The sequence below is a fragment of the Colias croceus genome, chromosome 2 (assembly GCF_905220415.1).
Source record: "Colias croceus chromosome 2, ilColCroc2.1".
Taxonomy (NCBI): domain Eukaryota; kingdom Metazoa; phylum Arthropoda; class Insecta; order Lepidoptera; family Pieridae; genus Colias; species Colias croceus.
Window position 1 is genome coordinate 9,685,832 of NC_059538.1, and position 13,412 is coordinate 9,699,243.

General features: G+C 32.2%; 1 protein-coding gene across 2 annotated transcripts; it reads left to right on the forward strand.

Moving 5' to 3' along the window:
- Positions 1-938: 938 nt before the first annotated feature.
- On the forward strand, positions 939-12,521 carry LOC123702671 (MFS-type transporter SLC18B1-like). 2 transcript variants are annotated; one of them, XM_045650439.1, is made up of 10 exons: positions 939-1,176; positions 5,455-5,624; positions 7,019-7,166; positions 7,663-7,849; positions 8,376-8,491; positions 9,518-9,711; positions 10,239-10,334; positions 10,713-10,881; positions 11,313-11,461; positions 12,243-12,521. In XM_045650439.1, exons 1-10 carry the CDS (start codon positions 1,066-1,068, stop codon positions 12,415-12,417), a joined length of 1,515 nt encoding a protein of 504 aa, XP_045506395.1. In that variant the 5' UTR covers positions 939-1,065; the 3' UTR covers positions 12,418-12,521. The 2 variants fall into 2 exon arrangements, with proteins under 2 accessions (XP_045506395.1, XP_045506404.1); XM_045650448.1 differs by having other exon boundaries at positions 12,246-12,521.
- Positions 12,522-13,412: the final 891 nt, after the last annotated feature.

Below are 13,412 nucleotides of genomic sequence, written 5' to 3' on the forward strand. Positions count from 1 at the left end.
ATTACACTGTATAAATTAATTACATTCCAATTCTCGATGATATGCTGTTTAAGATGTAAGGTAGTTTTTTTAGATATTGTTTATAGTTAGCCTATAAAAAATTCATGAACTTCGTCGTCCATACATGGCTTTGTATGCGGTAAGGGGCTAACATGGACATTTAGGTTGCTTTTTCTTATAGACAACAATTATTTGGAAATACTTTCAAAGAAAATATTAAAGTTAAAAACTAGGAACTATGTTGTGATGATTATATAATGATAACACATTTTCAAGAAAATGTGAACATTACCTACTTATGTGGAATAGATTGCTACAATATTATAAATAACACTTTTGTATCAAACCTTTACATAAAACAGATGTCGTGTTGCCCTGATATGCTTATAAAAATATTTAGAACTACTTCTGGGACACAATATTTGTTATTATAAGCATTGAATTAAGTTCTGCATAATTCATAATTATTATAATTCTATTATTTTTAATTTTTAATGTTTATTACATATATTATAATATAGCTTACCTAACTAATAATGACAGGCTACAAGTAATGAATTACTTCAAAAAATAAAATTAATAACGAGTCGTTGAACCCTAAATCGTAGATATCGTAAATCATGTAAGTAAATTGTTTACAGTTATGTAGACAATTAAAAACATTTCAATAATAGCAATAATATTATCAACAGAGATGTAACAGTTATCTCGTACTGGATTTTGTTATAATTAATTAATATAAAGACAAATTTCCGAACTGCGTATTCATTGGCGCCAAATGTATGAAGCACAGATAATAAATCTAATTAAAAACGTCAATGTACATCGACCCATTCGATAAAATTGGATAAAACAATTGAGTTGAAGGTTCAATTTATGACATTAGTGTCATAATATCATTAAAATTGTATCTTACCCTCTTCGTTTAGTCAGTTAATTATTTGCTTCAAGAAAATTGGCACGTTTGGGAACTGTTGGGATAATTATTAATTTGGTGATTTGTGTTCGTAATTCGATGATAATTTGAATTGTGATTTAATAAATTAAATTGAAGAAAGGGTTAAAATGCGATTAAAATTTACAAGGCGACAATGGTCAACGTTAGTTGTAATATCGATTGCGGACTTTTGTAATGCCATATGTGTTGCGTTACAAGCGCCATTTTTTCCACAAGAGGTCAGTATGAAAATAATGGTTTTAATTTTTATGTAGGTATTGAATTTTCGAAGCGTGACATTACACATAGTAAGGAAATAGTAAATTGTATTGAAGGTTTATAAAATATTTTAAGCTGAAATTATAAAATGACGATTATTTCGTATTTTTGTAATTCCAAAATATAATTTATATATGATGAACCAACTAAAAAAATAACTACACTTAGGTATTTTAACGGCTATTTCTAACGATTTCAGGTTTTTAAGTTCTTTTTGGAAGCTTGTTTATTACATAAAATATTTTCTTTGCTTTTATCACTACATAGTATAAAACAAATTCGCTTTCTCTGTCCCTATGTCCCTTTATATGCTTAAATCTTTAAAACTACGCAACGGATTTTGAATTTTGATGCGGTTTTTTTCGAGAAAAAGATACGATTATTCTCGAGGAAGGTATCTAATTTACTAGGTTTTAGACAAAGCGGGCGAAGCCGCGGGTGGAAAGCTAGTTTTGTATAAAATAAAACACCACCCACTTAATACGTTACCTACCTATCCAAAAATCGTTAATATACTAATTATTAAATTATTAGATAGATATTAAAGTTCCTAGCACAATCGATTCATTTACCTATGTTTTATTGTGTTTAACGGAAATGGAATGGAACCTGTTAAATATATAAATAATAAAACATTTCAAATACCAATATCAGTCGTTATGGTCAATTGACTCTGTTTATTGCACCTCACGCCTAGCTAATTCAATATATTTTCCAATTACTTTAACATTATTTGTATTTATTTATGCACTTTACATATTCTAAGTACATAAGTGTACCTAAACGTAATACCTAATACCTATATCACAAGAGTTTAAAAATAATTTAATTTATTTTTTCATCATTATAACTGAAATATAATTTTAGGACAATCAATATAATCCATAGTTAAGTCAAACTATAAAAAAGTCGGTTAAAAATATAAGCTTACTCAATAAATCTAAATGAACTTAGTATTTATTATGTACATAGATGCGTTATTTATTTTTATATGCCGAAATATTATAAAGAAAAATTCTAATGATAAGAAAGTTAGTTTTGAGCTGTTTATTAGATCTATAGAAGACAATCCTATTATTTATAATAATCAAATGATTATTATTCACTTCAAATCATCAGGCAGACATGAGTGGCTGATGGGGTCACGGACGAAATCTACCTATACCCGTGGCCCCGTCGTTGATGCGGCTTGACGGAATACAGTGGGGTTTTGGTCGGTAGGAATCCGACATAACCCACGGCCCTATCCCCAGAAGCCGTGGGTATCTATGCAAGATTTCCCCACTTAAAAAAAAAAAAAAAGCAGACATGAGTGAGAAATTTAATTTTTATTAACCTTCATGTAATAGCTATTCATTCATTTGTTTTTATCTATTCTATATCTATACATTGGGAATAGGTACCAATTTTTTAGGGTCGATTTCAATCCATGGAAAAAATTACCCGTCCAATAGGCAATTTGAATACATTTTTCTTTCATTACCATTTTAAATACGGAATCTATGAACCATAAAATATGATATTATTCTCATTAAATAAATAATATAATAAATAAAATAAACAAAACATCCGTCAATTTGAATTAAATTTCCCTTGACCTGTTTTGATTATTCGATGAATTATTGTATTATAATATCATTGAAGATTCTATACGGTTCTGGAGTAATTTAGTAAATATTTGTTGTGATAAACGATTAATTAACATTAAATAGATTAGAATATAACGTTCAATTATCATACAATAATGGTTAAGCAGTATCAAAAATATCAGGATGTACAGAAGTATATTAGGTATGTTTTTTATTTTATTAATAGACTCCATAATATTTATAATTCATTTTGAAGTAAAAAATATACTTGATATTTATATATAAGGCACGACTTTATCATACAAAACTCGGCGGTATAAATAAATCATGTTTTAAACCTTGGCAAAAATCCGTTAAATGCGCGTTTTATATCTATTAAAATACTAGTATAGTATACAAGTACATTTATATCCTAGGAATATTTTTAATTGATTGAGCATTCAATTTTCAGCCGAATGTCGAAAGCAAAATAAACGGCTTGGGTCGAACAGCTAAAAAACGAATCTTTCCAATCTTCAGTTATTCAAGTGACACTATCAACCTTATAACTTCGATATAATTTCAACAAATAACAAATGTTAATGACACATACCATTACTATAGGTTTTTACGTACGCGATATCAATTGGCCTTCACTTTTCTTTATATCCTCCTTTTTCTTTCAAGGAAATTGAGTAACATACGCATTACCTACGCAGCTGCAGGTATGAATTAAACACGGAATCTGTTTTGATATTTCAGCGACATTTAGTTCATCCGACATGCATCCTACGTGAATGTCGTTGTAGTTAAATTTGAAGGATTCTTTATTCCTTCCTCTAATATAAAGAAGTGTAAAAAGTTCCTTTTCTTTAATATTATAACTAGCTGTGTATCGCGGTTTCACTCGCATTGCTCCCGTCTTATAAGTTACTAGCTGCTCCGCGCGTTTCACCCCCGTGGCTCCACTCCTGTTGGTTTTAGCGTGATGATATATAGCCTATAACCTTCCTGGATAAATTGGGCTATCTAACACCGAAATAATTTTTCAAGTCGGACCAGTAGTTCCCGAGATTAGCGTGTTAAAACAAACTAACAAACTCTTCAGCTCTATAATATTAGTACCTATAGATTGGTCTTAGCATGATGAAAGATCTTTCTTCGATAAATGGGCTATTCAACCATGAAATAATTTAGTCAAATACGAACGGGATTTGTCCATTTTTATCAGCACTGATCGAAAGCTTTGCGTTCACATGCAATGTTCATCTATAAAATACGTACAATTTCTGAAAATGTATTTAAATTATAGCATCCGTCCACGGCAGTATTATCAACTAATTGTCTTATAATTTATTTTAAACTATAAATGCTATTAATATTGCAAATATTAATAACAATTGAATATACGTATAAAATCTATACGTACAGTGCGTCAGTGCGTTGATCGCGTGATAACCTCACAAGCAAAGCGGGGTTATCACATTATGTTCACAATATAATTACTAGGCGCTTACAAGTTGTATGTATCTGGGTGATATATCAATTACTTTCTCTAGCGAGAAACAGTAGACATAAGTCTTTATTTGTTATATATTGCTTCTTGGCGTAAATTCGTTTTTATCGAAGCTTTTTATCATATTTTTCAAGAATTTCTATGGATTAAAATTCATCTGTTAGTGCGTCAAACTGCTCGTATGACAGATATGTACATAGAATCTTGGTATTATTGCCACTTCGTGTTTCGTTCAAATAAAAAGAGCTTATAGCCGTAAGTAGCTTTCCGCCCACTGTTTCATCTAGAACCTATTAAAAAACGCATCACAATCCATTGCGTAGTTTAGTGACCGACGGACAAATAGACATCGGGAAACGACTTCATTTTATACTACAAAGAAAGAAAAATACTCATATTTTCATCAATTGAAAGGAAACAGAAAATTTATCAATATCCTCAATTTACTAGCTCATATAGTGTATTTCAATATGTACGAGATATCATCTCAAAGAAACATGATGTACACGCACGCGACGCTTATATAATAAACAAAATTATCTACAATCGTGGTGTCTATTTTTATTTAATATAAATAAAAGGCAATTAACAAGGTAACAGATCAAAGAGTAACAGATATTTCGTAGTTAAGTACGTCGTAAATCATTTTATCTCAAGTTTTGGAAACTATAAACTACCTAACTATATAGCAGGTAAATATATCAATTACATAGTAATAACATTTCACTATGATATCGATGAACTCATGCCATATTTTATGATTTAATTAAAATAAGAGCTTAATGACTCTGGCACACTCACAAAGATAATACCTATAAATAAAATTGTAGAGATAATGTAGGTATATAAAAATAATGCAATTGTGTTAAAGACTAGAAACAATTAAATAGTTTACTTTTTAGTCTAAAAATATTTCATTAATGCATATCTCTCTGTTTGATTGGATCAGCTTACAGCTTACAGGCTATGTGAATAAAATTAGGAAAGAAAAGAGAGAAAACTTATCGAAACCTAAGAAACAAACGTACCTAGTTCTTACATGAAAACATTGAATTTATAAATAGTATAAATATAGTATAATTGTATACTTGTTCGTTCCGCTCAACCCTTAACATAATAGAACAAAGATTAAACCATAAACAATTTATTTCCAGGCAGAGAAGAAAGGCTGTACCGCAACAGAGTATGGGCTGGTCTTCGGAGTGTTTGAGCTCGTAGTGTTCATCATCAGTCCCTTGTATGGGGCTCATTTGAACCGCTTGGGTCCCAAACTTGTGTTCAATGCGGGTATACTGACTACCTCAACATGCGCTATTTTATTTGGGTAAGTCATAGTTTTAGTAGTTATCTAGTAAATACAGAAAAAAAAAGAAAGTGTGGGTAATTTTGATTTTAAGCTGCAATTTTATAACCAGCTACGATCGATATGCCCAAACCGCTCAAACGTATAAAGTATAAAGATTGCCGTAATATTTACTTTACTATTTAAAATATTTAATCCTGAAGAAAAATGAAGTTTATTTCCTTAAGAATAAAATAAGCAAGCATTTTACTCGAACTTGATAAATTTTTGTTGTTTACATATACATACATACAATATACCTAGTTTGTAACTTGCGTCAAAAGTTCATAAAAAGTTTTGGAAATAATATTGATAATATGTTTGTAAAATAAACATTGCATAATAAAATTGTTTTCCTTATTTAAATAAGTATAAACACATACTTTGTATTTACGCAATTGCTGGTATGGTGTGGTTAATTCCGTGTTTATTTTTAAATCTTGTTTTAATTCGTACCTCGCTCGATCCTCGTATATCGCATTGTTTTTCATAATATTATATTGTAATTTTTAATACATCAGCTATATGTATCAACTAAGAGGTTCTTCTTTCAGTGTTTTTATTTTCATTCGTCTTTTTTCAAGAAAAGTTCAGTCTAGTTATTATCTTTTCAAAAAGAGTTCAATTTTCCTTAAAACTTAAATAGGTTTTAATGGTGGCATGATAACAAATCCATTTTGAATGTTAAAAGAGAGATGCTCACAAACGACATGACGACGGCCACATATCCAAACATATTATAATGTTGAAATTTCCAAATTGGCGACGCGACGTTGCCAAACTGTCACCTCACCATATTATAATATTACTAGCTTACCGCCCGCGGCTTCGCCCGCTTTCTCTAAAACGATTTGAAATTTAAACTATCCTATCTCTCAAGTTGGATCGAACTGCACATGGTGTGCGAATTTTATTATAATCGGTTAAGTGGTTTAGGAGTCCATTGAAGACAAACATTGTGACACGAGATTTATATATATTAAGATTAGTTAATATTGAAATGTATCGAACTTATACTAGATACTATGGATTACCATTGCGAGCCTTAATGAGGCAGAACTCTACACATACGTAAGTATTTTTGACTGACCGGATGGCTTGATTGGTAGTGGCCCTGCCTTCCAAGCCAGAGGTAGTCGGTTCAATTCCCACCCGGGGCAAATATTTGTGTGATGAACATAGATGTTTGGTCTGTGTCTGGGTGTACATTATCTATATAAGTGTTTATTTAAAATTATATATGTATGTTTTAGCCATCTGGTTTCCATAACACAAGCGAAAGCTTAGTATGGGATCAGATCGTGCATTGTGTGAAAATTGTCCTGAAATATTCATTATTTTTTTTTTTATGTATGATATGAAACTGATTTCACCAGATTGTTGGACAAAGTAGACGGTCACATACCGTTCGTAACGCTGGCGTTCACGATACGAATCATAGAGGCCTTGGGAAATGCGGCTTTCCTCACTGCCTCTTTTGCTATCATAGCAAAGGAGTTCCCTGATAATGTGGCTACAATGTTTGTAAGTATATATTTCATTTTGACTTTAGTACTTTATTGTTAATTTTGAATGTACCTGGCCTGCTTGCTAATAAAGATTTTATTTATTTTAGCTGCTTATAACAATTTATATAATAAAAAGAGAGCAAGATTTTATTTCACCACCCGACCACTATGTGCATGAGGCAATAGGCATGTTCTTTTGTTTTTTTTTTTCAAATTGATTGCGCGGGTCCTCACAGCTGCTCGACAACTTAGAGAAGCATTTTCTGCGCTAGGCGGCCCGCTCTGCGTGGATCTGCCTATAATTATGGTACCTACATTATGTAGGTTCTGTCTACACCTATCAAAAAATTATGCTCAAATAAGTGCTAGGCGCTATCTTTTACCGTTTTTCGACTCTGGCCATACCTTTTCTAGCACCTGATCGAAAGTTTATTTTTTTTTTACTACATACCCACATCATTTTATTATCTCAACAAAACAAATGTCGCAAAATTATTATATTTTAATTTCAGGCCTCCCTAGAAACCTTCTTCGGGTTAGGGCTCATAGCTGGTCCCATGATTGGTGGAGCCCTTTACAGCGTTGGAGGATACTCCTTACCTTTTGCTGTTCTTGGTGCAGCGCTCTTATGTACTGCTGTACTATGTTATATAACACTTCCGAAAGCTGCTGATGATGAAGATATTAAGCCTACTGGACGTAAGTTGTAGTTTTAGTAGATTTTCAGTGCATTGCGAAGTGAAGTATGTATTCCGTATATTAATGAAGTAATTATGTTTTTCTTTTTAGATTTTGACGGTATGTAGATGAAATGAAGTCTGTATTCCGCATTTTGATGTGGCAATTTACCGCAAGAAATCATAAATTTTTATTTCCACTTGTAAAATTAATCAAAATACAGTAAAGAATAATATTTAACAAAAATAATTTTTGAAGTAAACTTCTTTATCGGGGTTTGAAAAAATTTAGTGTAACATTTTTTCGTTACACGTGACATTTTTCCGTTACGCGCCATCTTTTTCTCTTCCCTAACACGCGTGATTCGATGTTTTTCTGTAAAGTTGCATATATGTATAGTAATTTATTTTTTGAAAAATAAGGTCATGAATAAGTTTCACTTCTTACGTGTGTACACTACATAGTTTTTTTTTGTTGTCATTTTTATTACACTTAATTATTATGATAAGAATGAGCAAATTGAAAGTAACATTTGAATTAATTTCAGCTACCATGATGTCAGTATTACGAATTCCTGGCGTTTTATTAGCAGCAATTACTATAATATCCACCAGTTTGAGTATAGGCTTTCTGCAGGCGACATTAGAGCCGCATATGAGACAGGTATAAACTTTTAATTTTTTCTCTTGCTCCCACTATAGTGAACGTGAAATTTGTTAAATATTTGTGTGAATATTAATATTTATTTTTAATAATAGGCGTTTGTTTAAACATTAAATAGATACTGGGAAAAGCATAGACATACTTACTTTTTAATAAAAAAAATCTTTCGTATGAAATTAACGTATTAAATTATTTATTTACTTTCTGTTCCAACTATATTCGGTAATAACAGTATTTATTATTCTTCTTTACTTTCATTTTGCCCTAAGATAAATTTCTGAAAAAAATCTCCTGTCGACATAATAACAACAATTTCACTTCCAAGTTTTTTTTATAATTTAAAGTACTAGGCGAATATTTAAAGTACAACTTATATTAGTCATTTGATGCTAAATTATACTTTAGGCCGGTTTATTCGGTTACAGAGCTTCACCGACCGTCAGTGCGTACCATCGACGATACGCATAGACCGACTGTCATTTTGTATTATTCAGTGCTCTGCGTATCAGTAAACTGACCACACCTGGTATCGATGTTCATGTTCACGACGATGCGATGTAACCGGCCTAAACATAATTTTTTGTACTTTAAAGTAATAAAATGTAAAAAATACTGTTAACACTGTAGTTGTTTTGATAAGTTTAGTGTCAACTATTGGAAAAACTTTTCCTATTACAGTTCAGTTTCTCGCCAGTAGTGCTAGGGGTTATATTCATAATCAAAGGCGGTATATACGCGCTGTCGGCTCGTGGGGCTGGCTATGTAACCACCCCGCGGTCAAGCCGCAGTACATCACTAGTATTAGACACATGTACTGTGTTATCTATAGAGGGAAATCTCTCCTATTACAGTTCAGTTTATCGCCAGTAGTGCTAGGGGTCATATTCATAATCAAAGGCGGTATATATACGCGCTGTCGGCTCGTGGGGCTGGCTATGTAACCACCCCGCGGTCAAGCCGCAGTACATCACTAGTATTAGACACATGTACTGTGTTATCTATAGAGGGAAATCTCTCCTATTACAGTTCAGTTTCTCGCCAGTAGTGCTAGGGGTTATATTCATAATCAACGGCGGTATATACGCGCTATCGGCTCCCGGGTGGGGTTGGCTGTGTGACCACCCCGCGGTGAAACCGAAGTACATCACTAGTATAGGACATATGTTCGTGATTGGCGCGTTTTTGCTTATTGGACCGGCGCCTTTCTTTGATATGCCTACGTGAGTATTGATGTGATGAGAACATTATTTATTCTCTTGTTGAATGGTGACAAAATGTAAGATAAATGGAAATGGAAGACAAAATGTAAAAATATATAATGTGCTTATTATGTAATGGCTATTTTCGATTGGCAATGTAACCGTAAAACCCCTATTTTGCAAGAACTACTTTGACATAGAAAATTTTATCAATAGTAACTTTATGCTTTAATATTAGTAACCAATGAATGAATGTATGTACTTAAAACTCGAGTTTTCATGTGAATTGAACGAATAATATACAGTACTCCAAAAGTGATAATGCGCATAGAAATCTTCGTCACAGTTCGGTAACTGACATATTCCCGGAGCGTCCGAAGACGATATGTATATAGAGTGGTAAAATACATTTTCTTCATGCATAATTTAGTAAAATTTGTTTAGTAAAATAAATACATTTTGGAAATACGACAATAAGCGAAGATTTGCATGCGCATTATTAATTTTGGAGTACTGTACAATATTTTACCTTTTTTGTTTATTTGCAGAGTATTATGGGTCACTATTTTAGGCTTGATTCTTCACGGACTTGGTATGGGAAGTCTGTTAGTATCCTCATTTTCAGACGCTTTGAGCACTGCTATGTAAGTACATTTTAAACATATTATAACTGTCCGGTCAAATGTTATCTTTATAAAGAAAGAAGAAATATAATAAATTATATTTTTTCTAATTGTGAGAAAACAGCATATCCAAGAGTATTAAAGATTTTCCACCTAGTAGCGATAGTTAAGTAAACGTGGTGGTTCCAAAGGAATATATATAAAGTCTTCGCCTAAATAAAATTATATCCCTATCATATTTTTACATACCTAATCTTAATTTATAAATTATAAGTGCTGATTTTTATTCTCTTTAGTCTCTCTTTAGTCTTCTCTTTAGTTTATTTTTCTCTTTAGTCTTTCTGTCAACTTCATCTGTGTGTACAATAAAGTGTTTTTATTATTAAATGTTGTTTCCAGTTCAAGCGGTCTCCCTAACTCAATAGAAACATACGGGCTAGTATCGGGCATGTGGACGTCCACTTTTGCTCTCGGTGCCTTCATTGGTCCAACTGTGTCCGGTCTCCTCTTCGATTCTATCGGATTTAGGAGCTCCACCACGTTTATTGTTATTCTTCATATATGTGTGGCAAGTATCTATTGCAACTTATGGGGTGATTGATATTAGTATTTACAACACTTAGGAATTTCTCTATCAAATGACACACTTTAAATTTCAGTTGTGGCAAATTGAATTGATAAAAATTTTAATCCTTGGGAATTCTATAAACTACTAGGATTATATGATATCCAGATAAAAACTCCATACATAGTAATTCTTGTTCATAATTATTCATAGTCATAATTTTCTGTTCTTTAGAATTCTACGAATTCGGAGAAATAGAAGGTATTTACATGAATACTTTTGAACTTCACCATTAAAATTAAAAAATATATAATTTTGAACGCTAACTCTAACCCTGGCAAGTTGCATCTCCATAAATCCAAAAAAAGGGAAATTAAAAAATGTTGTGTACGCTGAAACAACTACAATTTATAAACATTTTTTTCATAATTTAGATGTTCGTAGTACTAATATTCCTATGGACGTGTGATCGACCCAAAATGGAGGTATCAGTTTCCGCTGGAGATTTGCTGCAACTGGACGGTACTTTGGATGAAAGTGTACTTATTGGAGAGAAGTTTATACCCACTGCACGACCTAAGAGGTAAGGGAAAAAATATTTTACTATTGTTCGCGATGTCCCACACGGGTTCGAATTCTCTAAAATTACCAAAAATACTGCAATACTTGCCTATATCGAATAATGTATAAAACTACCATTTTGAAAACGTATTCTAATTACCCGTATTTGACAGTTTACGTGACATTTTAATATTATCGAGTAATATTTTATTTGACGGATAAGTTTTATCCAAGCATTGAAAAATCGGCCCTTAATGTATAGATCAAGACTATTTTAGGACTTAATGTAATAATCAGTTACCTACTATTGAATTCATGTATACCGCTAGTTTTATATGCTCTGTCCGATCAAGATTTTATCTGTGTTCACCAAGGATAGAACCTACTATCCATCGATTGTAATACCAATACGCATAGCATACTAAGAAGGTAGTTGTGCAACAATTTGGTTCTGATCCAACCACATAACATTCTAGAATTTTAGTTAATAAGTAAAACAGATGAGAAAATATATCCTCATATCCGTACCAAGCAAAGTCTTTTGTCAAGCAAGTCAATTTGTACCCGTACACCGCTAACATACAAGGACTTGTCTAGAATAAAAAAAACTGGGTTTTACTATTTCAATGAGATCTGGGGTGGGGATTACCATGAAGTCTTAAAGCAGGATTAATTGCAGTATGGAAAATGACAGAGCTACATAGAACATCACATTGGAATGAATACTCCTTTAAGACATCGCTAACTTCCCTGAAATGTTATTTCGTAACAATTTTCTAGAATTTTCTATCCATTTTCTATAGCAGTCGTCGTTACGGTATTAGCGTGGAACAATCTAGGCCTCCAGCAATGAACAGCCTCATAGCGTGCTCCAGCTATAAGAACAGACGGAGCCCTTGGAGCCAACGTACTCCGAGATACAGACCTTCGTATGGGAGCCTTGATACTAGGTTCAGGGGTTCTGTGTCCATTACATAGATTTTTGCAGCTTTTTTTGTTATTGTGAACTGTGCCTGTTAATTTTCCAATATAAATGATAATATGATATTTTCTGTGTTCATTTTCCATTTATGTACCAAAGCTTTTATTTATTTATTTATTTATACTCTTTATTGTGCTGCCAAAATACATACAATACAAACAAAACTTATTCTAAAAGAAAAACAGCACAGAAGGCGGCCTTATCACTCAAGAGTGATCTCTTCCAGGCAACCAACTGATAGAAGGATAAATAATAAATTAGAAATAGGAGGTAGGTTGGTAGAAAGTATACGCAAAGATAAATAAATAATAATGTTATACAAAGATAATAAAAATATTATTTAATAAAGATTATAAACTAAATACTATAAAATAAAACATACATAAAAAAATAAACATATCATATGTAAAATATATATATATGTACATACATATTATAAATACATATACAATAATACATATAAAATAATAAAAGACAAAGAACAAGGAGTCATTAGAGAAATAATATACATACATATAATAATACATATTATAATGAGCTAAATATGCTATACCGAGTCAAAAGCCAGATTTGAGTAATGATTTCGGACGAGATTTTTAAAACAAGTTAGGGATTGAGCTTGTCTGATGTTTATCGGCAGTTCATTCCAGAGGTTTATGGCAGTGACTGTAAAGGAATTACCAAAGAAATGTGTTCGATGAAAAGGAGTAGACAGAACAAGCCTATCGACCGAACGAAGAGAATAGCTTTCACAATGCAGGAAGTTAAATTTCATTTTGAGATAGGAGGGGGTCTTGGGGTCAAAAAGGATACGATACAGGAGAAGCAAATAATGCACATTCCGGCGAAGACGAATTGGGAGCCACTTGAGTTTCTTGCGGAAAGAGGAGACGTGGTCGTATTTACGGAGACCAAATACGAACCGAATACCGAAGTTCTGAAGTCGCTCAAGTTTGTCTAGTTGCTCAACCGTTAAGTCAGGAAAGCATGC